This window comes from Cynoglossus semilaevis, chromosome 16 (assembly GCF_000523025.1).
Source record: "Cynoglossus semilaevis isolate Cse_v1.0 chromosome 16, Cse_v1.0, whole genome shotgun sequence".
In the NCBI taxonomy this organism is placed as follows: domain Eukaryota; kingdom Metazoa; phylum Chordata; class Actinopteri; order Pleuronectiformes; family Cynoglossidae; genus Cynoglossus; species Cynoglossus semilaevis.
This window is the reverse complement of record NC_024322.1, coordinates 2,791,297-2,818,552: the sequence shown is the minus strand read 5'-3', so window position 1 is coordinate 2,818,552 and position 27,256 is coordinate 2,791,297. Positions and strand designations below refer to the sequence as shown.

Below are 27,256 nucleotides of genomic sequence, written 5' to 3'. Positions count from 1 at the left end.
AATAATATCAGTCGGCCGATATTATCGGACATCCCCAATTTTTTCCATGAATGTCCCATGTCTTATCAGTGTGTTTTTATGTGTGTACCTGCTTTTGTTGCTTTTTAAATTTAAGCTACCAGCACCAGGTGTCCTTAGAGGACCTGGTGTCTAAATGTGGCTAGTTAAATTATACATGAGGTTTACCTTGGCTGAATGAAGGTCCACTAATTGTCTTTATCAGGAATAGTATTGGGTTTGTGTCAGTCTGCTCAAGACGGCAACAGTTTTTGTTGGAGTACAGTGAACATATATATAAGGTGAGTTGGGTCTAAAAATAACAGCAGTCTTTGGCACTGCAGAGGCAGGACTCTAACTGTGGGGAAACTCCCTGCTGTCTGCTGCTGCTACATTATGTATTATGGATTTCCCTCCTTCATACATACTGCAGAATAGCACTTTATGTAATAGCAGATAATGTCAGTGCTGAGAGAAGAAGCATAGGTGATGCATGTTTTTCCTCAAATCATAGTTGATCTGTTGTGTTGTCTTTATATTTTACACTTTTTGGCTGTCACGATGTCATGCCATTCCTCTGCTTTATTCCATTTCATTATTATCGTTTTATAAGGACATTATAGAAAATGTGTCTTTTTAGTGCAGCAATTTCTTTCATACAGAAATCAATAAAATTGAGTTGTGCTGCACGATTACATTGCACGAATTTAAAGCAGCAGTTTACGATGATGCGCTCCCTGCAGGCACATCTTTTAATGATAGGTGACAAGCATCGCTGAATGCATTGTTTCGCTACTTGTCACTGAAAAGACAGAGTTAGTTTCAAGGACCTATTTTCTGGTTGACTAGTTAAAACTGCTGATATGACGTATTACTAATTCTACATTCAAAAAACCTATGTTGTCAGCAGTTTTTATCTGTACTGCAACTTCTCAGCATTGGTGGTTTCATCAATATTAACTATGTCAATATGCAATCATAATGCCATAAATAAATACACACATTTCACATATAAATATATAACTTTTATTAGATATATAACAATTTTTAAAACTTCAAATTGTCTATTTAAAGGCATGTAATCAGCATGTATGAGAAAATGTCTCGTGATCTTTTTGGCGGTAACAGTAGTTTGTGTTATTTGTAAAAATCTGTGAAGCTTTCACGTGATTCCTTCCTGTGCAGGTGATCTTTCCAAAAAGCTGTGCAAAGAACAGTAGCATTCCTTTTTCATAAAAATAAAAATACATTTAAAAAAAGAAATAATTTCTATTACATTTTTTAAACATACAGAGTTTAGAGACACCTCATAAAGACAAAACACACCCAAAGCGTGAATAACAAACACATAAGCAGCTGTTGTGGCTTAAGCAACATGAAATACATCGCTTTTAATTTTCTTTTGTTAAACACGTGCAAAAAACATTGTGCTGGAGAATGTGCTGGGTTCACAATCGCACATTTGGTGATCAAAAAATGGATGGACACAAGAGCAGCATAAGTCAAGATATAGCTCTCATCCAGGAGTTTAAAAAGCTTGATGCTTCATTGTAAATTTAGCAGAAAATTCACAAAAATGTCCGTATTATAATCCCCCACCGCACACACAAAACATACACATACCTGATCAGAAGTTCTGTACATGCACACTTCCATGCTAAAGATACAGTCAACTCAAATGCATGGTTCCTTGTGAACAGCATTGCAGCATAAAAGTGAACATTTGTCTTAATTTAATTTTTTTATTAAAGGTTGAAGATATGTGCTGATGACACAGGGGAGCGTCATCATCAAGTAATTCACACACTTTTAAAGATGACTTTTAAGAAGGCATTGTCACACAGTCAGTGCTGACTTAGCTGTGGGCACCCCCTGCTGGACATATACACAGTCGGCCCTGTACGCTGATTGCGTGTCAATAAAAAATACATTAATTATTGAAGTCTTTGATCACCTAAAAATGCATTTCTCGACTTGTATATTGTTGACAATTTATAACTTAACAAAGCACTGAGACTATTGTACACTGCTGTGTATAAGTAATCCTCACAGTTAGATGTGGACTTAACCTGTGTTTTTCTAGTGTCCACTTCTAATGATTCTAAGATTCAAAGTTGTTTTGACCCAGTGATGAGCCACACAACCTCCTTCACTGACACAGCCCACACCAAGGCGAACTTGTCCAGCCCACCTTTGGAGTTTGAAGTTCAAGTCCATTTGGAAAGTAAATGCAGGTCAGTAATTACAGACTGCTGAATCTGGGTCATGTGAGAAAAGCGTATGTGGCTCATTACTGGGTCATGAGGCCGGGAGAGGAAGAACTTGAAAGTTTGGCTGTGGTTTGATATGTGGTCCACTATCCGGGGACCAAATGTGGGTCACAACAAGTCACCGTTTTATTGATATTGCGGATTAAATTGAATAAGTTGTATGCTCTGTCACTGGCCAATTCTGACATGTCCGTCAGCATTTATTGGAGACCTCTATTGACACTTTGTGGTAGAACACACAGCCAAACCTTCAGTGCTGGGATACTATCACCTCAGACATCTATGTTTTTAAAATAGCCTGCCTAATTCTATATGAAAAATGTCCAGTTATTCAAATAACACATAGAAATAACAAACTCTAATAAAACGTGAATGTGTGTAAACTCATGTGGCACTTTTAAGTGAAGGATGATACCGCTGAATGTTCCTCTGCATGGCACGTTATGATGATCTAAACATTGCAGGTTAAACTGGTGCTAACATCGCCGTTGTTAGTACTGACAGTTTCGTTTGGAATGTCATAAATGGTGTCACTGAGGACGTCGTACGTGGTGTCGTTGGGACCGTCCTCCATGTGGTCGCTGCCCGTGTCGTCAGCCGCAGCCGCATCTGCACGCCTGGAAGGCTGTGGTGGTTCTGGAGTCGTCTTTCTTTTGGACCTGGTGGGTGAAGGAGAAGAGCTGCACGTCAGACACAGGAGGGAGGAGCAGTTCCAGAGACCCTGGCTCATGCTGGAGGAGAAGAGCTTCCTGCAGGGATGACAGAACTGGTAGAAGACCAGCATGAAGAAGATGGCGATGGCGTAGGCCAGCAGCAGCTGCAGTACCAGCATAGGAGCATAGATGAAGTCATAGATGTTGGTTTTGTAGATGAACCAGAGCAGAAGCAGCGAGGCATTCTCCACGAAACGCAGCATGTAGTACACAGCCATGCGATACCAGTTCTGGGACTTGTTGATGAGGTCGGGGTCGTTGAGTTTCACCTGCACCGCTGACCAGCAGAACATGTTGATGCCGGCGTACAAGAAGGTGAGCATGCAGAGCACAATGGTGGTCCCGACAGAGCTCAGGGTTTTCTCTATGTTCTCAGGGAAGGGGGAGTGACTGTGCCAAAAGAGGATCCAGGGGTAGAAGAAGAAAACCAGGAAGTTCAGCAGAACCACGGGCAGGACCCAGAGCTGAAGCACAGAGCTGAACAGAACCAGGACTACTACACGCGGGGCGATCTCAAAGCTCCTCCAAAGAAAAATGCACACATACGCCATGGGCCGGATGTCCACTTCATAGTCATCATATTTCAACTTGATGGCCAGGATGTTGCAGCGCAGAGCTCCGTACACAATGGAGAGAAGGGAGATGACCATCAGTGTTCCTGACCAAAGGATACAATGTGAGGACAAAGTCATTCAAATGAAACTATCAGTTCTTTAAGTCAACTTGACCATTCCCTAACTTTAAACAAATATGTTCTTGTTTGAATGTCTGAGTTTAAACAAGGCTTCAGATTGAAAATGTATTATTATTATTATCTCTCATTTGAGTTACACACAAACAAAATGTAATCTGGATTAAATTTAGAATAATTTAACGCACAAAAATTTAGGATTATGTTAGAAAAAAAAGGGAACAGAACATACAGTTCTACTTTGTTCAAGTTATTTCTGTGCAGAAAAGTGTGTGTGTGTGAGACACTACAATTCATCAGGTCCCAGCAGTTGAATTACTGTGTGAAATGGCAGTGTCAGACCTGCAGCAGCAGCAGAGAACAATCACATTAAATGTACTGTATTTATTCTTCCCTTTGTTCTCATTTAGAAAACACACGTTGCAACTCAACCAGGAGACTTTAACCATGTCTGTCTGGAAGCTGAACGACACTGAACCTGCTGCACGCACACAACAGCACAGGCTGATCACTGATCTGTGTCAGTGAAGCTGCACGACATGGACAAAAATATTCATATTGTAATGGTTTCTGACAGACACACACAGACACACACACACACCACATTTATATCATGACTCACTGTGGGTACAGCTGCATTTTATTGCCTTTTTTCTTTACAGAGAAATGAAGCATTAGCATTATGATTTGTGGATTTTAGAAGTGTTTGAAAATGAAAACATTTTCATACACACAAATGATATTTTTCTTTCTTAATGAAGAGCAAGAGTTTGCGAAGAGCACTGTACTGCTTCATTGCATTTCATTACAGATTTTTTACCCTACAAATTAATTATCAAATCTAAATGTATTTAAGTAATTAATGTGAGTAATATTTATAGAATATTTAGAATTTAACATAAAATATATGTATGTGATATATACATAACTGACCAGACACGCTCTCTGTTTGCTCTTTTTGGGTATAGTTATTACAGACTTTTTTTTACTTTTTAAATTTCCTTAGGCTACCTTTAAGTAATTTAGCTACCATTTTTTTATTTAAGTATACATATGATTATCTGATATCTGGAAAATCATTTTAAAGTAAAATAGAGAAAAGATGTGAAATTAGTGGAATGAAAGCCTGGCTAGATCTGGCAAAATGTTCATCATATATCTTAACAGGGATTTAAAAGGCTCACCTCTGCCAATGGACACCCCCTGCTGCAGGGCGCAGATGTAGAGCTGCAGGGTCAGCTGTGGGGCTGATCCCAGAAAGGCCTGGATGACAGAGGTACGGGCGAAGGCTGCTCGGTGGGTGAAGAGTTTCCCTTCCGCCTGCCCCACCTGTAGCTCCACCTCCTCAGACTGACCCCCCCGTGGCATCTGCTTCTTCCTGGTGATGCTGACATAAGGCTCCTCCACTCGACCCACGCTGCCGTAGATACAGAACGCCTCCAGACACCTACGGTGGTGAAGGAAGGGAGATAATGACAATGGCGAGGAGGAGAGGCAGCAGTGAGTAAAGAGCTGATGATGCCATTGCGCTATCCACTTAACTGTCAATCACTCTGTCAGTTAGTCTGAGACGTTTCACTCAATTCACTAGGACGGCCGTTTGCTTTGTCACAACAGATGATGATCTTACCCTGCACACAAACCCACACACAAAGATTTCCACAGCATTTCTGTGCTGACCCTATATATATCTGTGCAGCAACACCTGAAGCGTTTCACGTTAATCTTACCATCACCACCACTGAAATCCACTCATATTGTACACAGGTGTAAGGTTCTAATTCAGTGATTACCCCGCCCAATCATGACAGACCTGAAGACTGACCTCTATTTAACTGCACGTCAAGAATTTTTATCATGAGACCAAAGATGGATTGAAAGTGCAATTTAAGGACCTGGATACCAGTGTAGATCACCACGGTAACCAGGACTAAGCCAGTCAGTTTGTTCTCGTTCTTCTGAACGGTGAACGTTTACTCCAATAGGACCACGTTTGCTTCAAAACAATTATGTGGTTCTGCATCTGACTGATATTATGGCTTCACTGTCAAAAACACTGTGTTCTGTCAGCACATGATGAGCAGTGGCTGAGTCAGGATCATGGTGCACTAATAAAGGCCCACAGAAATAAGGCTTATTGGTATAATTTAGACTGCGCAGCTTCACATTACAGCTAAGATGTTTTTGAAAACTCGGCTTTCCCCCGTCACAGGAGTTTTCACACAGCTTTTACAAACATTACAGGTCTTACTTGTTTTATTATTCTGCTGTGCATGAAAACCTGAATAAATGTCAGAATGATCACTTTCTGTGACATTGGGTTTATTGTTAAACACAAATCAGCGATTATTGTTATTACAGTTGGATGGATGGATGGATAGACAAATAACAACTAAGATGTGTTGTGTGATGTGAGAGGTCCAGGGAGACTATGAAGGTGGGTGTAAAATGCTGCAGAGTTGCTTCAGTGCATCTAACACTGAGTCTCTGGCAGTGTGGAGGAAAACACAAAGAAAAAACAATAATATTTCTCAGTTAAAATGTTAAGGAGTGGGCCTCAAAGTTGGGTCTTAGTAGTCAGGTTTTCTTACAACATGGAAACAGACAGCTGTGTTTGAAAATGAGGAAGAACTATAACCAGGGGGCGAATGCAAATGACGTACTGTATTACTTCTAAAAAAAACTGCAGTTCCTTTGTGTGAATTCAAACTTTTGTTAAATAATCTTTTTTTTTTGTTTTCAAAGACGGTTTTCTCCCAAATAAAACCAGTATTTTCAGTGTTGAAATGCTGTGTTAACAATTGCTTGCTTTGTATAAAACCACCTGGAAAATGCTTTAAAAAGAATACTTTTTGTCCCGGCCTCTTATTGGTCAAAGTCAGTTGTTGTTTTTTAGCGAGGTTGAATCCCAGGATCCAGCCTCACGGCTCTGGACCTGCCTACATCAGTCCCCTGTGAGTGTGTTCTCATGTGATTACGCTGCATGCGTATACATCTTCCTTTGGTGAAGTGCAGTACTAAGTTTAGCTCATGGTACTGCTGGCTGCTCCTTATCTTTCACAGCACAAACAGAGAGGGGAATGTCCGCTTCTGTCTTGTCTACAGCAGGACACCAAACACTTCCTGCCCTCTATTCAAAAACAACTCTTCAAACTCTTGATTAACATAGAGTTTCCAACCAACAGTACCACTGCTACACTGATGTGCTAAACCCTGGATCTATGTAATATTTATTCCAGTATTCTCTCTAGATGTACAGTTTGTTCCACCAGATTTTGTCTGTGTTCCAGAGTTTTAATCTTCTCAAACATATGGTTTTACTTATGCTTCACTGTTGAAGGCGTTCTCATGATCTCCCTGCTTTGGTATCACAACTATGTTATGTAGGTTGGGTGTGATGTTGAACTTCATTGAGTATTTTTACTGTTCACTATTGTTTCGCTGTAGTAAAACTTTGACCAGAACAGAATGTCTGTATTTCCGGATTCCCAGGCAAAAATGAAAATGAAACTTTTATATCCATTAAAACATTTTCAAATCTGCACATGCTTAATAAAATAAGAGATTTGGAGTGTGGCTGCAGCAGCAGAGGATCAGGTTAAGATCCTACAGAACCAGGTTAATTTGTAGCTAAAAGCTGTGACTGTTATTTAATGCTATTACAGTAAACTACTCTAACTTGAATTTTCTGTTGTTTTTAAAAGCTTTTGTTTTAAAAGTTTTTAAAAGCCAAAGCTTGTTGAAAAATTGTAATCTTTCGTAAATGGAAATGAACACACTGTTTCAAACTGGCCCACATCTATGAAGACGAAACCATTGAGAGAAATAACCCTTTATCAAAGTATCTGAATACAGTCGTTGATGTGTGGACTGTGCTAATCTCCCCCGATCTCATTAAAACCCTGACTTAAAACCTTTTCATTAGATCTGTGATTCAGTGCCACTAATCCAACACAGCTCACCCCCATATTCTGGCCTGTCCTTATTGTATATTTCAGACAGATAATGATAGTTTCTGTGAATTTAGATATTTGCTCTAGGGCTTCTAATTCTACATTGAGTTAAAGGTTATTTATAGGTGAAGTCATTGAGATGTTGAAACCCAATCATAATGACTTTATAGGTCACTGAGATGTTGAAACCCAATCATAATGACTAAAATACTATATTTATGACCCCAGGTATGATCGGATCAAGGCAGAGCCGTAATGGACCTGTGATTGGACCTTTATGGTCTTATGCTATTAATGCAATTTTAGAATGGCTCCTCCATCAGTGTGCAGCAGCCACAGTGACTGTGTGAATGTGTCTACTGTATGTATGGAAGTGGACTGATGTGCTCCATCTGGAAGATCATGGTGAATAAATCAGGCCGACAGCCAGGTCTACTGTGAAAAGAGAAGAAGTGGAAGCAGAATATACACGGATGTGTATTATTTGCATATACACATTACTTTTTTTTTTTTTTTTGAGGAGAGCAGTCCTTTTAATCCTACTTTTAATTCACATCAAAACTGTCCCCTGAGACATAACGTGAGTTTTGGCTACGTTACGTTAAATAAAATTGACTTGTCATGTCACCCCGTGATCAAACATACCATCATCACTATTGTTCTTGGAGTAAAGATAAGACTTAAAGGAAGCAGCTCCACCTGTTTCAGACATAAGTCTGTATGAAATTCAAGCAGAAAGACAATTACTGCTGCGACTCGTCTGGTTTATTACAATAGCAAACAATTTGAGCACACATCTTGAATAGCACGTTTCTCGTGCAGTCTCAATGTTTTAATTAAATAGCGCTCGTATTTCAGGTTTTCCATCACAATCAGTTTACTGGATGCAAATGAAAATCAACAACTTTGCATGTAGAGCACAGTCTATGTGTTTACTACATCCTTTACTGCTTTTCACCACTGGACCCAGTAGTTTTGATCAGGTTAAATGCAATCAATACTAATTGAACTGACAGTGTTTGATCTGTCTTGTGTTCTGTTTTAATCCCCAGTATCGGCCTGATGACATCACAAGCACAATAACAACTGAGTGTTCTGGCCTTCTTACATGGTTATCTCTTGTCTTTCTGACGACTCTCCATCTAATCTGAATTGCAAAAGATTTTAAGGCACTGCCTCAACAGAAAGACTATGAAAAAAAAAACAGCTGTAATGCAACAGCATTCATAGGAGACAATCATTTATTTCCTCAAATCTATGAGGGAAATTAGGCCAAATCTTTGGGTCTATTTCATATAAACTCAAAAGAATTATCTTTTTTTTTTCTTAAAGGCAACTGGACCTGAGAGTACCATTCCCGTTCCCCAAATTTTTCATACAAAAATGTGTATGTTTGATTTTACATTGATTTTACAAAAAGCTGACGTTGAACATATTTCAGCATAATTTTAAGGTTCCTGCTGTTTTATGTCAGATAACGAGGCTATACCCTGTATGTGTCATCATGTTGTTGTTTTTTTTTTAAAGATTACTTTTCATAGACCTACAACTGCATGTAGATTATGCAAACAATAACGTACTAAACACAAAAACATAAAAAAGTATGTGAATGTAACTCTTGCTGTTACTGTAAACACAAAAATAATTTCTACTGGAAAGTACTGTTCTATGCAAGAAGACCTGTCTGTGGATGGATGCCACAGTCCAGTTCCTTTAATTTATCTCGATGACTCCTTATCTTCACAGACATATAACAGTGTCCTTTGGAAGAAAAAATATTACATTCTTTAATTCTCACACGTCAAAAACATAGCACCACAGCTCTAATCGTTTAATTTAAGAATGTGTGTGTGTGTGTTTTTTTTCAATTGACTCCTAAAATCTCTTAGATCGTCGCTGTCGTCTGTGGTTAAGGCCGCCGAAAAATGACAACAACAAACATGTGCGCAGTGCATCCATCAAAGCTGCCACATAAGCTGCTTATTATGTTCACATGCATAAATACAGTATAGATCCATGTAGCCGCCATATGTGTGTAAAAGGCTACCATACAGCGGTCTGTTACAGTGAAGGAATGCAGAATCATCAGAAGAAAAAGCATCAAAAGGTTTTTTTGGTTTGCGAGAGAAAAAAACCCCAGATGCAAGTGAACAAGACGCCACTGACCTGACAATGGGTCCGAGCTGCAGGATGTGCAGGAGCAGGACCAGGGGTCTGTCTCTGCCCAGGTCCCGATGGATGAAGGTGAGGGTGAGCTGGACCAGAACTGATGGTACAAGCGTGAAGAGCAGCGTGAGTGCCTGCCAGATTCGGTCGCCGGCAGATCGGTATGTTGAGCTCAGGTAGAGCGCTGCCGTTGTCTCGGCCGTGAACAGAGACACCGACACAAAGATGGAAATGGGGAGTCGCATCCTCACTCACACCGCCATCTGGGGGAAGCTAAGCGGGGCGCTGCTTTGCTTAAGGCCCGTTCATCCATCACGGACCCGCTGAGCAGTCACTCCCGGTCTGCTGTCACCCTGCAGGAGTGGACGTTGTAGTGTCAGAGACCCGCCACTGCCACTGCTGCTGTAGCAGCAGAGAGGCTGATTAGTTTACATACTGATGTAGCTCTTCACAGAGACCACTAGAGGCGGAACAGGCTATGCGCTCTGCTTTGCGCACTGAACCGGGCTGATATGTTTGTTTAAATTTTAGGAGGAGTTTATTTTTTCTTTTTTTTTCTGGGAAAATAATAAACGAAACTGGTTTATACTTATTTAGTTTTACATACTCCTTATAAAGTATACAGTACATTGTAGCTTTCATATTGAGCAATGAGCAATTTTACAAAACGCACCTTTTTTGAAAGTTTAAATGTTGACATTAAATATTTGATTGAAAAATACAATTATTTTACTTGCAAAAAAACTGACAAAACAACAGTTGCCAAGTTATATTCAGAAAATTAGTAAGTCATGTAAAGTCATCCTTGGACCCTGAAATACATGAAAAAATAACAGTGTATCCTCACATATTCAGACCTATCTTCCAATCCTTAATCGAACCATGAAATATTATATTATATTATATTATATTATATTATATTATATTAGCTTTCCTTATATGGCTAAATGCGCAGGTCCGGGTGTGACGTATGCAAGGTCAGAGGTAATTTTGTACGTCGTGGTGGTGCTTTGGCGCCAGCAGTTTCGCGGGGAGAAAACAGTACTGGGCGGTCACGCGAGAAGACGCAACAGAGGAAAAATACATGTAAAACGGCAGATTAAAGACAGTAAAAATATCAGAGACAGAAGTGGAGAGCCTGGGGGGCTGCTACCGAGGGAGCCGCAGTGGTGTCACTCTTGTTGTTGTTGCTGCTGCTTCTGCTGTACTTCTTCCTGCTGCCGCCGTTGTCGTCCTTTTTTGGAGCGTTGTTCATGCAGTCAGCTCAAACTTGGCCCTGAGAAAAGAACACAGGTATAAAACAATGTCGCGTGATTTGTTGTGATTTTGTGTAAAATGCATTGTTTTTGTTAACGGTTATATCTTTAATCGTGCTTCACTGCGTGCGCCTGCGTCAAACTTTACCTTCTAGCGATGCTAACGTTAAAACGCTAACTACAGATAGCTTTAACTCCAGTGCGTTTTAACGTTTCATGTTGTTGGGTTTTCTTTAGAAAATGCTTCCTTAAGAGGAGCTCAATATGTTTACCTCCATCCTATATTGGGTCACTGTTTTATACGTCTACCCATTGTCTATTGTGGTTCCACTAGTAGAGAATGGCCTGTTCTACCGTTGCACAAACACAAAGGTTTGCCTACCATATTTGGTAAAACAGTCGTATTACTTGATATATATTCGGCTGAAAACACCTTTTACAATTAACATTTTAAGTTTAAAATGTAACGATACTGCCTATTGGCTACTTGGAATTGAATAGCTCGAGACAACAGTGCTTCTCGAGGATATGTTGCTGTGTCACTCGTTTCCTGAGTTAATTCAGTAGACTGTGTATAGCGATATCACGCATCTATAGCAAATAATGATAGGTCAGTTTCAGTCTCAAGATGTCGTATTCTCAATTTAGCAACTGTATGGTAAATTTTCATATGTAGTGTTTTGGCAGCTGTACCACAGTTGTGAACAGCTTACAAGGAATGTTAGTGTGTTTGTGTAGTATTTTCCATCTCGTCACTTGTTTTACTTTTCAACTTGTCCTGTAATTAAGGTTGCAGTATGCTAAATCGGCACCATTATGTATTACAAATACCTTAAACTAAGAATTGAGACTATACACTCTTGAAGAAAGCCATAGGTAACTAAGTGAAAGATGCACAAAGGCACATCCCATGATGATGTCTAATGTTGGTTACAATTCTTATTTAAGGAATTTTCTGGTAACAGGGGAAAACAAACTCTGTCTTTATGCTTTAAAAAGGCCTAATCAGGCAACAGAAGAAAGATTAATATATCCACACTTGCATAGTGATTATTGTCTTGTTTAATGTTTTACAACTCTTAATACATTGGAGGAAAGAAAGATTCTAAAGTATGAAACTATTTTACTTACAGCTACCACTGTACAAACAATGTCAAGTGATATTTGGTTTGCAAACACTATGTATTTGCAAAGTGTTAGTGCCAGCATTATGTTGTCTGTGGTTGTTTTACGTAATTTGTTACAGAAAAATACCCACAGAGCTGAGATCACAACATAAAAAATAGTCAGCCTTACCTTCAACAGCAAGTTGCTAATAGTATATTGCATATACGTTTTCCTTAATTTAAACAAAATTATTTAATCATTTTCTTTCAGCACTTAATTGAAATTCCAATGCATATTTTTGTTTTAAATGTTCACGAGACAGAAGGTTTCAAAATGCTTGACCTCTTGTCCTCTACTGGTTACAGAGTCAATCTTTTGTTCAGGCTGATGTGTGAGGAGTTACAGGTTAAATACTGTTGATCTTACTCACTTTCACTTTTTATCTTGTGTTGTCTTTGTAAGCCTCCAGGGGTGACTAGTAATGATGGCAACGGTGGGGCCACAGGGCAGCCCCAGCCTCCTCCCTCTGTTGGAATCTCTGGAAGATAACTCTGCAGGACAGTCCGAGCAGACAGACGCCTACCTCACTATCGCTAAGTAAGTGTCACTCAGTGACTTCTCCAAAGTTTAAAGCAGAAAAAGCAACTACAAAGAAAGACAGAAAAAAACTTGGTAACTATTTTATTCCTTTCTCAGCCGTCTGAGTGGAGAGGAAGGACGACAGTTTCTCCCTGCAGTTGAAAAGCACTTTTCTAGATTGGGTAAAACAATCCTGGTAGGTATCAACAGTTTAAATTTAAAAAAAGGCGTTTCAGTTCTAAAGCTGTTTTGCCTGTGAATGTTGTAAAGCCGTTGTTAGTAAAAAAAAGAAAAAGAAAAAAAAAGTGTGTTTGAAGATAAACACACTTTTTTTTTCTTTTTAACACATTTTGGATTTGGCAGTGGAAGCATTTACCTGCAGACTAATGAAGTATTTCAGTTTCTGATTAACATTCAACATCTATTTACTCCTTTTGGTTCAGATTCACATAGCAAGTCCAAATGCAGAACTGGTCCAAGCTGCACTCCAAGCTTTGGGATTTTGTGTTTACCATTCACACGTGGTCTCTGAAATACCAGGTACTTTGATTTACATTGTACATGTTATATTCTATTTATTGTCCTACTTGAATGTGATACCATGATGGCTCACTATGTTGCACCTCTCTATTTTTCCAGAAACCTTTGCCACAGAAATCCTTACAGCACTTTGCTCCTTGGTGGTAAAGTCCCCCGATAAGAACACATGCATCAGAGCACTGTGGGTCATCTCCAAACAGAGCTTTCCTTCAACTGTAGTGGCCAAAAAAGTAATAATAAGCTCCAAGTGTAGTGGCAGCTGTGATGTTTTTTTTCCTACTGGTGGGAAACCTAATCTGCGCTGCCTTCCTCTCACAGGTCTCGTCCATACTGGGAACACTAACAACTGTGTTGATCAGAGAGAACATCCAGTCTATAGTCATGGAGCATGAAGCCTTGAATGTTGTCATCAGGTGAAAATTAATGATTTATATATAAACTGACATTAAATACACACATGCACACATGTGAATTGACTGATTTTTTTTTTTTTTAAAGGATGTTGGAGCAGGCGCCGACACAGATGGGTGAAGGAGCAGTACAGTGGGCAAAGCTGGTGGTTCCTCTGGTCGTCCACTCCGCCTCCAAGGTACGTCTACGGGCTGCAGCAGCCATGGAGATGGGCCTACCACTGCTACTGGAGAGACAGACGCAGGTGGCTGCTGTCATTGAACCAATGATGTCCACGGTAAGCATCAGAATTTACAACAGGAACATGATCCTGGAAAATTTGAGCCACGTAAGATAACCTATTGCCATTTGTCTTTAAAGAAACTGATCCCAGAGCTGCAGAAACTCTTCATGTCCAAGAATGAAACCAATGTCCTGAAGCTCTGGCCTTTATTTGTCAAACTGCTGGGGAAGGTAAAGTTGACAGGGTTATTCTACCCTGACTAATTTGTTCATTTTCAGTCATTAATTGATCAATTTCCTAAAGTGTCCAAGAATAGGAGTGTGTGCAGATTATCATATTCCAAACGCAGTAAAACACATGAATAAAGCAGATGGTTGATTAAAAAAATGTAGCCACAGAAGAAATGGCTTTTCACCATTCTAAAGATGTCATGCCTGTCAAAATACATCCATATTTACATCACAGATTGGACATATTTAATCACCTACTTCCATGTAGTAGTTTGCCAGAAGTTGTCAGTTGTGGATTAAATATACTTTTATTTTTCCACATGCAGATGCTGCACAGAGGAGGCCCCTTTATTAACTCCCTGCTCCATCTTGAGGAGCTCGGTTTCCGTAGCTCATCACCAGCCATCAAGAAAATCGCCTTCATTGCCTGGAAGAGCCTTATAGATAATTTTGCCCTCAATCCTGGTAAGCATGTCAAGGATGCATTCACTTATCTCTCTGTTATCTATGTTTTAACAAGGATTATGTTTTGATTTATTCACTTTTTTCCTGAAGACATCCTCTGTAGCACTAAACGTATGAAGCTGTTGATGCAGCCGCTCCTGTCCATCAACGTCAGGACAGAAGCCCTGCTCCTCACCAAAGTGGAGGTCTGGTGGTACCTGGTAGTCCAACTGGGACCAAACCTGTCGTCCAACTTCGATCTGGTTAGATTTTAACTCCAATGCATAACAATATCATAATGATAATAGTTTGCTAAAAACACTGAGAGGACGCCTGACCTAATGTGATTCTTATTTACTTGTTCTCTGCACAGGTTTCTTTGCCTTTGCTCCAGTGTACTATAGGATGTGACTCCTCATCAGTCCCAGGGACTCCCTCCAGAGCGGTGACACAGAATGGTGCTGTGACACCCTGTAGTACACCCAAAACTGGTATGTTCGCACATCTAAGTTTCTCCACTTGGTTGTAGAGTTGTCGAAATGACCAAATCACTGTTTGGCTTTGAAGTATAGGTATTTTTAAAGGTGGTGTATCTACTACTTCCTTTTGACTGCCCTTCTTCTGAAATCTCCATTTATGACTGTTGGGTTCTGCTCATTCTTCTGAAATCTCTCCATGTGTGAGTCAGATCCCTTGTGTTCTTTTAATGGAGCAAATAGGAGAAAATATTTAGGCTTAAATTAAAAAAAAATCAGCAAAATAGGCAGTTACAGAGCTCTGGGTCAGAGCTACACGTCCCTGACAAACAGCATAGCATGTCAGTTCATGGGGTCTGACCAACTATCTTTTCCTGACCCAGGTTTTTTAAATGTAACAGACAGAGTTTTGCACACAAAATGGTGTCTTCTTCTGATTGGGTGTCCTTATCCGTCTTCTTGGGATTTGACTCCACTTCTGCTGCTGTTGCTAGGTCCTCTGTCCTTAAACTCACTGGTTACTGTGACCTTCACTCAGACATACACACTATCATAATTTATAAAGGACTGTTTTGTTCTTCAAATGCCAGGTTGTTCTACCCTATATCTTAACAACAGGAAAAATTGTCACGCTACATTTGTCACACAATCACACAGTATATTTCCACTCTCTGTCACACAAATGCCCAGTAGTTTTCTATTCTTGAAGCTTCACTTTTATGATGCAATAACTTCACTACTAGTCAATCATAGGGCTGTAAGGTTCTCAATTATCATATATTTACATGACTAACATTATTTACAAATCCTCATGAAATTAAATAATGTGTTTGGGAGTAGGTTAGACCCTAAGAAATATATAAAAAAAATACATATTAAAAAGATGTTGAGAGAAAATGTGTGTTGAGAACACACATTTTTAACTATGCAAACTGTTCATTTGTCATTCCTTGCCATCAACCACTTCAGTACCATGTCAGGCATCAGTGTTGACTGATAATGTTCTATACCTGATATATACAGTAAATATATTGGCTTGTATTAACAAGGTTTGTGTGGCTGAGACAAGTCTGTAAAACTCTCGATTGCAGGCACTTCTAACATCCCCAGTGCATCCACTACACCTCGGATGGCTCTAAACTCCAGTGTCAACGTTCCTTCGACCTTTCCCTCTACCCAGCTGCTGGGACTGGAGATGTTGTTACACTACTTCCTTGGCCCAGAGGCTGTTGCTGCTGCAGCAAAAAGACGGCTCACACTCAGTCTCGGTGAGAGTCACATGTGGTCTATGTGTTTGTCCCAGTTTTCTCAGGTCAAGGTTAGATATTTTTTACCATTATTGTGTTATGTTCTAAACTCACCAAATGCCACAGGGGTTTGTGAGCACAAAACATAAATTTCATAATTTTTATTATCTTACCATCAGTTTAGGAAAAGGTTAAAGACCCTTGACCTGGACTATAAACTGCATGTGTTTTCAAGCCAAACTCCACAGGAAACTATATAATGTCCTCTTACTACTGACTGATGTTTGGCTGCCTAAATAGTGGAAGAAAAGTTGTTTGAGCGTAAGGCACAATGTGTGTTGGTTGGATTAATTGCCAACTTTTCTTCCCTTTTTTCCTTCTTTTAGAGCCGTTAAACCACCCGCTCCTGACTGGAGCCTCCTCTTTTACTAAACACGCTACTGCTCTCATCTCGAACATCAAAGATGGATTCATCAGCATTGGAAAAGACGCTCCAGGTTAATCCTTCTATTTGTTTTGTTTTCCTCCCATCATTTGGTTTATAAAATATTAGTACACAACTATTTAAAAGGGAATGCATATAAAGCTGTATTGTAACAATATGCCAATCGCTACCAAGCTATCTCTGTATAGTTATTCTAATTTCTGGTGATTGGTTAAAAAGGTTCCCTCTGTTCTACCATCCCACAGATCCTCTGTTGGCTGTCATATGGAAAAAGCTCGTTTACTTTGTCAACTTGACCATAGATTCTGGTAAGTCTATAAAACCCATTGATTGTAATGTGATCCGAACACAAAAAAAACCCTGCTTGCCTATTTTGTGACTGCTGCTCAGCAGGGTGGAATCTTAAAGCTGTAGATCTCACCTCGCAGCATCACATAGAACACTGTGATTGGGTCTTGGTTCAGTTATGTCGGAGCAGGGTCAGAAAGACCTCCACCTTGCTTCTCTCTTGACCCACCCTCACTATTCTAATCAGTTTAAGTCTGAGTGTTCAGAGCCTTGTGCTCTGAATTGCTGTTGAGAAACATTCACTGAGGGGTTTCTCCCCAATGATGACCCTTCTCTTTGGTCAGTCAGAATATTTCTTAATCTGGACAACATTTTCTTTTCGGCACTGCTGCTGAGTTTAAACACACTTTCTTCTCCCTGGTCGGTAGGCAGTAAAAAGGATCGTCAGGGCTGCGAAGTTCTGACTCTGATGCTGCAGGCTTTGCAGAGCATCGTCACCTCTGAAGCTCTGTCAGTGGATAAAGTTCTGGTAAGATGGGAATAAACCTGTGTTGTTTTGTAAACTGTGTTAGAACATAATGTCTAAAGACCTCATGTATCTGTGTTCTCTGGTCTATGACATCAGGTTCTGTTAGAGATCACAGTGACAAATATTTCAGAGAGGGTTCTTGGCTCTGCCTCCTACCAAGTAGGGAGGATGGATGTGCTAAATGTGAGTTAAATATTGTCTTTATTTCTCTGGTAAACATGTAAAAGTCACTGCATTTGAACATACTGTCACAGGTGTTTATTAACTTTTTCTTTTTATCCTGTTCTCTAGGGAACTCCAGCTCTGTTTCTTATTCTTCTCCTGTTCAAAAGCAGTATGCTGTCTGCATACATTGAGGATGAGAGGTAGATCTTGATATGTAACTGAAGTATGAAGTCCACATAGTGGATACTGGAAAGATAAACGTGTATGTATAAAGGTATATTGTTTTTTGCACTTTTTTAAAATTTTGTTTTTTATTCTCAGGTTTTTTCAGAGCCTTCAGATGTTGGTGGGCTACGGCCTGTCAGGCCACACCTGTCCTCTGGCGTTTGCTGAGGCAGTGCTGGGAGCCATCAATGTTAGTGCTAAGTCTTTGCAGACTAAAGAACATCTGTGGAGAATGTGGACCATGGTTGTCAGCCAGCTGACTGACACCATCACACAGGTAGGTTGACAAATCTAGCTGAGAGAGTGAAATATTATACATGCATTATTTACTTAAAGCATGTTGTTTTCAAATTCCAATGTAACTGTTCAGGAACTGAGGAACTATGTGAAACCTATTCTCAACATTCCCAGTCTTTTGTCTTGGGACTTTTAGTTATTTAAGACGAAATGTATTAAATTCAAAAGGCCATAGGTTCAGTGTGAGGTTTTACAATATCCTTACAGTTTGTAGATCTGTAGTTATTTTTTGGGATTCAAAGTTTTGGGAGCTTTAAAACATTTCAAATAATAAAAAGATGTTCTTTTTTTTCTAAATTATTTCTGCCAACTTCTTTCAGTCAAATGAAGTGAACCAAGGTGATGCTCTGGAGCACAACTTCAGTGCCATGCACTCTGCCCTGCTTTTCCCAGTTAGACACCTACTATGTGCTGATGCAGCACTGCAACAGGTCTGTAGACAACTTGTTTGTTAACATATTTTTTAGCTTGAAGAAGCAGCATTATTTAACGTAAGTATTTATTTTACTCCCAGACCTCCCAGAAGTCCATGCTGTCAACTTGGTCTAAGCTCTACAAAGGTTTTGCACGTTGTTCAGCCCTAGTGGTCACTGCCGAGGAAAATGTCTGCTGTGAGGAGCTTTGTGGAAAGATGACAGGCATTATCAACAAGGAGATTTTATCAGTGAGTAGAGGAAGAATTTGTTGTGGTTGTGTTCCACAAAAGACAGATACAATTTGATAATATGACTTTAGATTTAGCTATTGTTTTCTTTCCAGCAATACAATGTAAAAATGTTGAGCAAGTTTCATTATATACTGACACCTGTGAAGTGGACCGTGAAATGAATACAAATGTTTACATTTATCTTGTAATATCTTTCAGGTTCCTTCAAACCTGAGTGGAGTTTCAAGTATTCTCCATGTTATGATGGAGTGTGCAGACTTTTCGCCTTACTCTCCTCAGTTTAAACAGAAACTAAAGTGTAAGACAAATCAAACCAATAAGTTTTAGAAATGTTCTAGATACAAGATTCACTTTTGCGCCTGTTTCCTGCAGCTCCTCGTACTCCATCTAACTGGATGAAGAAAAGGGAAAAGGCCCTGGGTAACCTGTCGACATTCCAGTCACTACTGGTTGAGTGTCTTGAAGCTTACCTGGAGAAACCAGAATCCTTTTCTGAAGCCACTGCAGTCGCTCTCATCAGCATCATGTCCTCACTTTTTGCTAATCTTTTCCTGGCCAATGCTGTCCAAGAGGCTCTCACCTCCCTCATTCAACCACTGACACTTTTCTACAAATGTGCAGGAACTGAGCCACGGGTGTTCACGTCACAGATTATAACAAAGGTAAAGAATTAAAGTGGTCAAATAATTTCTCATTTAAATTTTGGCATTGACATATACCCTCTTCTCTACTGCTCTCTACCCTCCATCCCCTGTAGCTGGAGAAGCTTGTCTCTGACCTCCTGGGCTGCCTACAGAGTCGCTCCACTTTGGCCTTTGACAATGAGCTACTCTCTCTACTTTCTCCTTTGCTTTGTGTGTTGTTTCCACACAAGAACAAGCTGCTACGAACTGCTATCACCCAGTTCTGGAACGCAACCTTTGCTAAATCTACTTGCCTCACTTATTCCGAAGAAATCAGGTAACAAGCCCTCTGATTGTTTATATGGATGGATACATTTGGTTTTTTAAACTCAGATAACTGATAGTTATGTGGTCTTCAAAGGTATTTCCAAAGGGAAGACTGTTACTCTTCACATGACATTCTGTTTGTGTTAACATCAGGATAAAAATAGAATAGTATAGAAGCTTTGCTGCATTTATCTGTCAGTTAATTGTCTGAGCCTGTTTTGTTTTTTATACATTTTATTTTCTACAGGCCAGTTCTGAGTCAAGTAAAGCAGAAAACCCCAATCATCCTTCCTGGGTTTGAAGTTGTCAGAGTTTCTGAAGATCTGAGTAGAACATATTCAGTGAGTTCCTCAAATCTTACGTATAATTTAAATCGTAAAACAACTCTCACTTCTAATGTAATGTTCTGCTGATTGTGCATCATCTCAGAGTGAAAGTTCTCAGATGGAGACCAAACTCAGCGGGATAACTGTTTCATCTGTCGGAAAAAAGGACTCACTGCTGGCTAAGGCCGATGAGCCGATAGACAAGAGTTCCACAAAGACATCCAGGAACATTTCTGTAAGTTTACAACATAAATTAGACACAGTAACTTCACTAAATAGTTGGATTTGGATGATTAAATATGGATGATATAATACATAAATGTCTCATGAACACATAAATGTACATGTTTCTGGATTTCCATCTAGTGCTTTAAAACTTTAGCAATGGTTGAATGATAATATTTTAGTAAGTCAGATACTATAGAAAACATTTTTTAACTGTGTTGTTCATGTTTAAATGTACCAGTTGGCTAATTTATATTGTGCATATGAAAATATTTGTTATATAAATCCTTTATTTCTGAACTTCAGACAAAACTGGATTTTGGATCCCCAAAACCTCCACGTCGAGAGGTTTTGGAAGAAGAGGCTTCCATAGACTTTGTCTTTATCCCCCCTGAGGTCAAGGACAGAGTTCTGACGGAGCATCAGAAGGAAGTGAAAAGGACCAAAAGGTCTGATTTGGTATTGTGTCTTATTTCAACCTTATGATCTGAGTCAGTTCTTTTGAGCTCATGATTTCCTTGGTACAGGGTTGACATTCCTGCCATGTACAACAATCTTGATGCTTCTCTGGATTCCACTGTCTTCACTCAGTACACTCAGAACCAAGAAGACTCTTTGTAAGTTCTCAGCATCTGCTATTTTGAGGATGAGTGCCAACATATTAATTAAAAATACCATTCATTTATCATTTTTCCTACTAGGGACAAACTACCAACAAAACAAACTGAGCCTAAAGCCAAACGAGATTCTGAAAAGGTAAACCTCATACTGACATTTTTAATCTTTTTAGCAAACATGGATGGTCAATTCTGAAGCTGTTTTCATTTTCAATGATGCGTAAAAAGTGCTTCTTTGTAAAGATTATCCAAAGACCAAGAATATTTGACATTTTTTAAACTAATCATCTGATATGAATTTACTTTTGTTTTTCTTTTACATTCCACCAGGAGGCAATAGAAACTAAGGAAGATGCTCTTTTGGCAAAGGAGACTCAAGACTTTGCCAGCCCAAGAGAAGCAGATGACAAAATGCTCTCAGAGTCAGCAGATGTTTCCATGGAAGAAGAGACCAAAAATGATGATATATCAGCAGACACGGAGGTTCAGTCTAAAGAGGACTCAAGTCCTAACACCTCACTTTTGTCAGATTTGGTCTCTGGGACTCCACAAAAACCCAACAGTCGCCGTCAGTCTTTTATAACTTTAGAGAAATATGATGAGGGAAAATCTGCCAGCCCAAGCAGTACATCAGGTGTATTCACTGGTCATTCCATTAAGGACTCCCAGGAAAATGACAACAAGAACTCTCCCTTATCTCCATCAGCCAACATGTCTGTAGGTCCAGATCCTCAGAATTCTGAGGCCTCTTTGAACAATATCCTTGAGTCCCCTAGGAGACCAAGGGATTCTGGGAATATTGGAGCACCACCTGTAAGACTGATTGAGAGACTCTCTAGTGACACAACAGAAGAAGATGATGTCATACCAGACACACAGGCTGACACAGAAGAGGAGAGTCAAACAATGACTTCACAGCTATCAAGTCAAGAGGAAGAAATAGTTGATTCTCAGGCATCTGTGTCAGACACTTCTCAAGGTGAACCCAGGCGATCTGGTCGCAGTAGAGTCAGACCGCTGATGCCTGGTGAGGACCCAGAAGAGGTAGAGGGTAGATTCTCACTAAAGAAAAAGAGACGTTCTAAAGGAGACCCCAAAAAGGACATTTTAAATTCAGACTCACTACAAGGCAGAGTGACCAGAAGAAGCCTCCAGGAGAGTACCAGAGAGAAATTACGAACAAGGGCTCAAAAGGAAAAGGGTACATTAAGCCCACCTTCATCCCAGGGTAGGACGCATAAAAAAACAAGACTGTTCAGCAACTCTGGAGATTTTCTAAATAGTCCTGAACCCAAACAAAAAAGCAACAAAGGACATGACTCCAGCCAGTCTGACGTGCCTTCTGATGTTGAAAGCCAGTCACTGGGTGGACGAGGTCGACGAAAAAAGGCATCATTAGACCATAATAAAAAAGGAACGACAACAAATGTGTTTAAAGAAAAGTTGAGCCAAGCTGCCACACAAACTGAGATTTCCAAGCAAACTGTAAAGAATAAGGATGATGATGAACCAGTGAAGGGCTCTCAGTCTAAAGACATTTCCACAGAACTTACTGAACAGGCAGAGAAGGAAGCCCAACAGCAGAACACTGAATCAGATGTGATCACTTCTTCCATTACAACTGATGAGGCAGAAGAAAATCTCACATCACCACAAGTTGTAGGCCAGTCGCAGGGTCAGCTGGCAGAAAAGACTCAACCAGATAAAGGTGATTCTCAGTTTTCTCCTTCATGTCCAATTAATGAGCAACAAGAACTAACAGAGTCTCCAAATCAGTTAGAGGAGAAGGGCATTGACCCAAGGATGGAGACTGACGTTGACCTCAGTCAGGAGGACTCTCCACTTGTGCGACTGTCCTGTGGTAAGCCTAAAAAGGAAAAAATCCAAAAGAGAAAGGCTTTAGCAGAGGAAGCAGACCCTGTCGACAGTACCGACTCATTAAAAAGGCCGAGACGATCTTCACTTCTCAAGCAAGCAGAGGTCACTGTAGGAGGGAGAACTAGAAGAAGCGTACAATCTGCAGGCTCTTCCCCAGATACAGGCAGGCTTTCAAGACGAGGATCTCCTCAATCATCAGAAGACAGCAAGTCCTCTGAGGCGAGAGAAAACACCCTAACACCCAAGAAACAGAAGAGGAAACTCAAAGCTTCTCTTCAAGATTCTCCCACTGTTGAATGTGACATAGATGCAAATGATAATGATGTAGCAAATGATGAAGTTGACAATTCTCAAATTATTGGTACACAAAGTAAAGAAGAAGATTTAACAGATTTGGAATCCCAGACAAGCCAAGATTTACAGGATTTTGAATCTAATCAAGACGAAGCAGACATGGAATCCCAGAGCAGAGATTCTGAGATGGATGTAGAGGATGATGTTGTCTTACCCACCACTCCTGAAGAGAGTATGATAAAAAGGAAAAAGAGAAGAAAGAAGGGGTCCAAAAAGGTTAAAAGGGAATCATTAAGTAACATTCAGAGAACATCTTCACAAGAAGAAGTAACTCAAGGCTCAACAAACCCGGAAGCTGTTTGTTCAAGAAATGAACAGGTTGAAGAAAATCTGCCAAGCGAAGCTCCTTCTGCCGAGGATAAGGAGGTGACCAATGAGGGGGCAGAAGAGCCTCAGGTCAAAGGTTCTCCAGAGAACAACACTAAAAAAGATCCTGAAACTAGTGTCGATGAAAATGCAGTTGAAATACCTGTTTTAGATCAAGAACATCCACATGTTCCACTGGAAACCATGTCTTCTGATGGAAACAACAGTGAGTGTCTGACAGGCGTAGCTGAGCAGCTAAAGGAAGATGAACACCTGCTCTCAAACCAACATTCAGAAACCATTGCTGAGGAAAAGATCTCATGTGTTCAAGAAAATGACCAAGATGGCAAAATCCAAATGGAGGAAAATGAAATTGAAGAACAAACCGAAAGCGCCACTGATGAGAAAAATGTAAATTTGAACGTGCCGTGTAATCTAAGTGAGGTTTTATCGGCTACAGCAACTACAAATGGATATGAATCCCCAGTGAAGAAAGACCTTGCAGCACTCATTGCCTCAGATGTTGGACAAAGCCCCTCCAGTGGAAGGACCAGGGGAACCTGGTCTCCTTCAGCTTCCCCCTCCAGCAGTATCCTCAAGAAGGGCCAGAAGAGGCCGTTTGAGGAGGATTCACCTTCAGTTTCACCCTTGGTCAAAGTAAGAAACCTTTATTTATGTACAGTATTTATTTTAGTCCTAAATGTTTTGTCTTAACCTGATTTTACTCTTATTATAGTCCAGGCGTGTGTCCTTTGCTGATCCCATCCAGCAGCAGGAAACTGCAGATGACATTGACCGTCGCAGCCCAGCTGTCAGGACATGTTCGCCCAGAAGATCCAAAGTGTGTAGCATCCCACAACCTAAGGTAGGAAAAGTACTCTTTTTTTATTACTGCTGCAATTCAGACCTGTGAAACAGTCTCTGTACACGTGAACCCATCTGCCATCTATAAGAGGCTCATCGTCTGTTTTTCATTCCAGTTTATCACAACTCCAACTAAAGGCCTGTTGATGAGGACTCCCAGAAACCTGATGAATTCAGGGTCCAAGAGCTCCAAGAAATGTTTGGTATGCAACATACTATTATTCAACATCCACAATCATTAACTGTCAAAAAGAATGGGGAATCCGTCTAAACCAGACTGGACACTGACTGAGTTCAAAGACTTTCTCGTATACAACAGAAAAAACAAGTTTCTCAGTTCAATGGAATTCTTTCTTTGCTGTCCACACAGATGCCAGGTTTTATAAAAAAAATAGAACAAGAGTGTTTGATGTACAGTAATCAATAAATATGATAAGTGTGCATGTTCAAATACCTTACACAGTTGTGCAAAATGGTGATAATAGAAGAACAAGTTAAAGCGGCAGGATTTAAAGTGAGGCTGTGCACCATGGTTGTGACTCCTTTCAACTGCTCTGGAGTTTGATGGGGTTTTTTTTTTGTCTAGATTTCTGAAATGAGTCAGGAACCACGACCGATCCCCAAAGACTGTGTGTATCCTGCTCTGGTTGGCTGCTCTGCTCCTGTAGAAGCTGTGCTGCCTCAGATTTCCTCCACCATGTGGTTAGTGAAGCATTAACTGGGTAGAAAAAAACATAGTGTATTTTAAATAAGGTCCAAGTGAAAAAGTGTTTCATCATAATTGTTGGTAACAGGTGTCGTGGGTTTGGACAGCTGGTTAGAGCCAAAAACATCAAAACTGTGGGTGACCTCAGCGCTCTCACTCCTACTGAAATCAAAACTCTGCCTGTACGCTCCCCCAAGATCTCCAATGTGAAGAAGGCACTTAGAATCTACGAACAACAGGTAAGTCAGGTAACAAGCAGCCGCAGCAGGATCTCACCTGGAAAAAAAATGATTTTACCTCTGCTATTCTACCGTCACTCATTTTTCCTCTTCCAGCGTAAAAGTCGAAATGGTGATGACTTGAAAAGTTTTCATGAAACGGAGCTTCTGACCTCCGAGCCGGATGAGGCCACTGCTCCTCAGAATGAGGGTGAAGACAAAAACTCAGCTGAGACACTGGGTGAGTAATGAATGGGGATTAGACAGATTATTTCTAGGAAAGGTTTTTTTGATGATTGATATCACTGTAAGCCTCCCTAAGATTATTTTAAGTTAGAGGTGCACCGATTGCAATTTTTAGTATAATTATGATTTCTACTGATTTTTTTTTCCAATTGAGGAAATTGGTGTCTATCAGTCGGCTCACCCCTATTTTAAAGCCTTTGGTCCATAACAGAAATGTTTAAAGACTGATTTATTAATAAAAGAAAAACAGCCATGCTTTAATCTAAAGATACTGGCTGTCTGCTGGTTGGACATTGAATGCTTTACTACGACTTTGACCTTGAACAGTTAAGGCATCACTGGTGCTGAACGTTTCAGAATGGAAAAAAAAAATTGTGTAATTAGTATACGGTGAGATGGGCCTGAAGGGAACAACCACTAAGTAAAGGTGTGGTGAACAATAACAATAACCAGTCAAATTTATGGGACATCAGTGTAAAGCAATGTTGGAAATAGCAACACCTGTTTTAGGGTAAAGATTTAAAAATATCTCTGAAAGGTGCATGGATTATTGTCCTTGGGAAAGGTTTGCATTCTTAAAATTTTAATTGTTGAACTTTGACCCATTAAAAAGTGAAAACATTTGTATTTGCAGCTACAGCGTTAGCAGAGTGCTGATATGAATTCTGAGGAACAACAGAAGGAAAAGGAAGAGAAGATGGAGGAGGAGGAAGAAGAAGAGGAGGAGAACGTGGCAGCGGTAGCCACCTCCGACATTCAGACTCCTGACATCCTGACAGTAGATAAACTTTCACCCGATGGACTCTTGTCTGAGGTGGAGGCCCTCACCTGCAGGATGACCGCTGAAGAACTAGGGCGCTGCTCTCCGCAGCAACTGGTTCAGATGCACAGTCATCTGGGCGGTCTGATGAATCGCGTGGTGTTGGAGCTCCAAACGCGACTGTGTCAGACGGTAAGTGAAAAAAATGACGCTTCTACTAGACCACTATGAGGGAGAGTGTGCACTTACATGTCCTGAAGTGACTGTGGATGAAATGATCCAACCTCAAAAAAGATTCATTAACTAAGAGTCATTTTTATCTTTGATGATTTTTAATAGGGGGAAGCACCATCACACATTAGTGCTGTTAGAAATGTTTAGACATTTTTAAATAGTTCTAGACGTATATGTAGTAAAGACCTGATCTTAATCTCTGTACATATTTTTGTCACTTCCATTCACCTGTTCCTGTTTTTAGGCTGCTTACAATTGAACTCATCAGTGTTGTAAATTTCTTTGTGCGACATTTGATTCCAACTTGTCTGCACACATTTGAACTTTAATTGTGCAGTTGATGTTCAGCTCTTCCGTCTCTGTTGGGATTTTTTTTTTATCAGTGAAATCAGGATAAAGAAGCTGCAGCAGCGACTTATTTTTCAAGAATGAAAGTTTAAAATTAAATCTTTTTTTGTTTGTTTTGGGCAGTTTCATTTGTTTTGTTGTCAGTTTCTGATAATGATTATGAAATTTGTACTATACTGAAAGTGACGCACATGTCACACATCTGTGTTTTTGTGAATATCTCAATTAAAAGTTCCTATTTTTAAAACGTTATTGTCACAACTTTAATTTCTCTCTCTGAGGGGCCTTTCTTTTTAAATGTGTAT

At 40.0% G+C, this 27,256-nt stretch overlaps 2 protein-coding genes across 2 annotated transcripts; one reads left to right on the top strand and one right to left on the bottom strand.

Moving 5' to 3' along the window:
- Nucleotides 1–1,000: 1,000 nt before the first annotated feature.
- Nucleotides 1,001–10,265, bottom strand: xk (X-linked Kx blood group (McLeod syndrome)). Its single transcript, XM_008328019.3, has 3 exons — nucleotides 9,791–10,265; nucleotides 4,856–5,118; nucleotides 1,001–3,638 (listed from the first exon to the last, which is right to left on the bottom strand). Exons 1-3 carry the CDS (start codon nucleotides 10,033–10,035, stop codon nucleotides 2,719–2,721), a joined length of 1,428 nt encoding a protein of 475 aa, XP_008326241.1. The 5' UTR covers nucleotides 10,036–10,265; the 3' UTR covers nucleotides 1,001–2,718.
- A 492-nt stretch (nucleotides 10,266–10,757) lies between these two features.
- rif1 (replication timing regulatory factor 1) lies at nucleotides 10,758–27,198 on the top strand. The gene is made up of 35 exons (XM_025064111.1): nucleotides 10,758–11,083; nucleotides 12,616–12,750; nucleotides 12,850–12,928; nucleotides 13,176–13,272; nucleotides 13,372–13,502; nucleotides 13,591–13,685; nucleotides 13,771–13,960; nucleotides 14,044–14,136; nucleotides 14,463–14,601; nucleotides 14,692–14,843; nucleotides 14,954–15,071; nucleotides 16,148–16,324; nucleotides 16,690–16,800; nucleotides 16,994–17,056; nucleotides 17,465–17,565; nucleotides 17,662–17,748; nucleotides 17,857–17,930; nucleotides 18,052–18,232; nucleotides 18,573–18,683; nucleotides 18,767–18,916; nucleotides 19,118–19,217; nucleotides 19,292–19,581; nucleotides 19,677–19,879; nucleotides 20,117–20,210; nucleotides 20,299–20,430; nucleotides 20,727–20,869; nucleotides 20,948–21,037; nucleotides 21,122–21,176; nucleotides 21,368–24,232; nucleotides 24,312–24,440; nucleotides 24,556–24,642; nucleotides 25,026–25,141; nucleotides 25,234–25,384; nucleotides 25,481–25,604; nucleotides 26,329–27,198. Exons 2-35 carry the CDS (start codon nucleotides 12,635–12,637, stop codon nucleotides 26,598–26,600), a joined length of 7,116 nt encoding a protein of 2,371 aa, XP_024919879.1. The 5' UTR covers nucleotides 10,758–11,083; nucleotides 12,616–12,634; the 3' UTR covers nucleotides 26,601–27,198.
- Nucleotides 27,199–27,256: the final 58 nt, after the last annotated feature.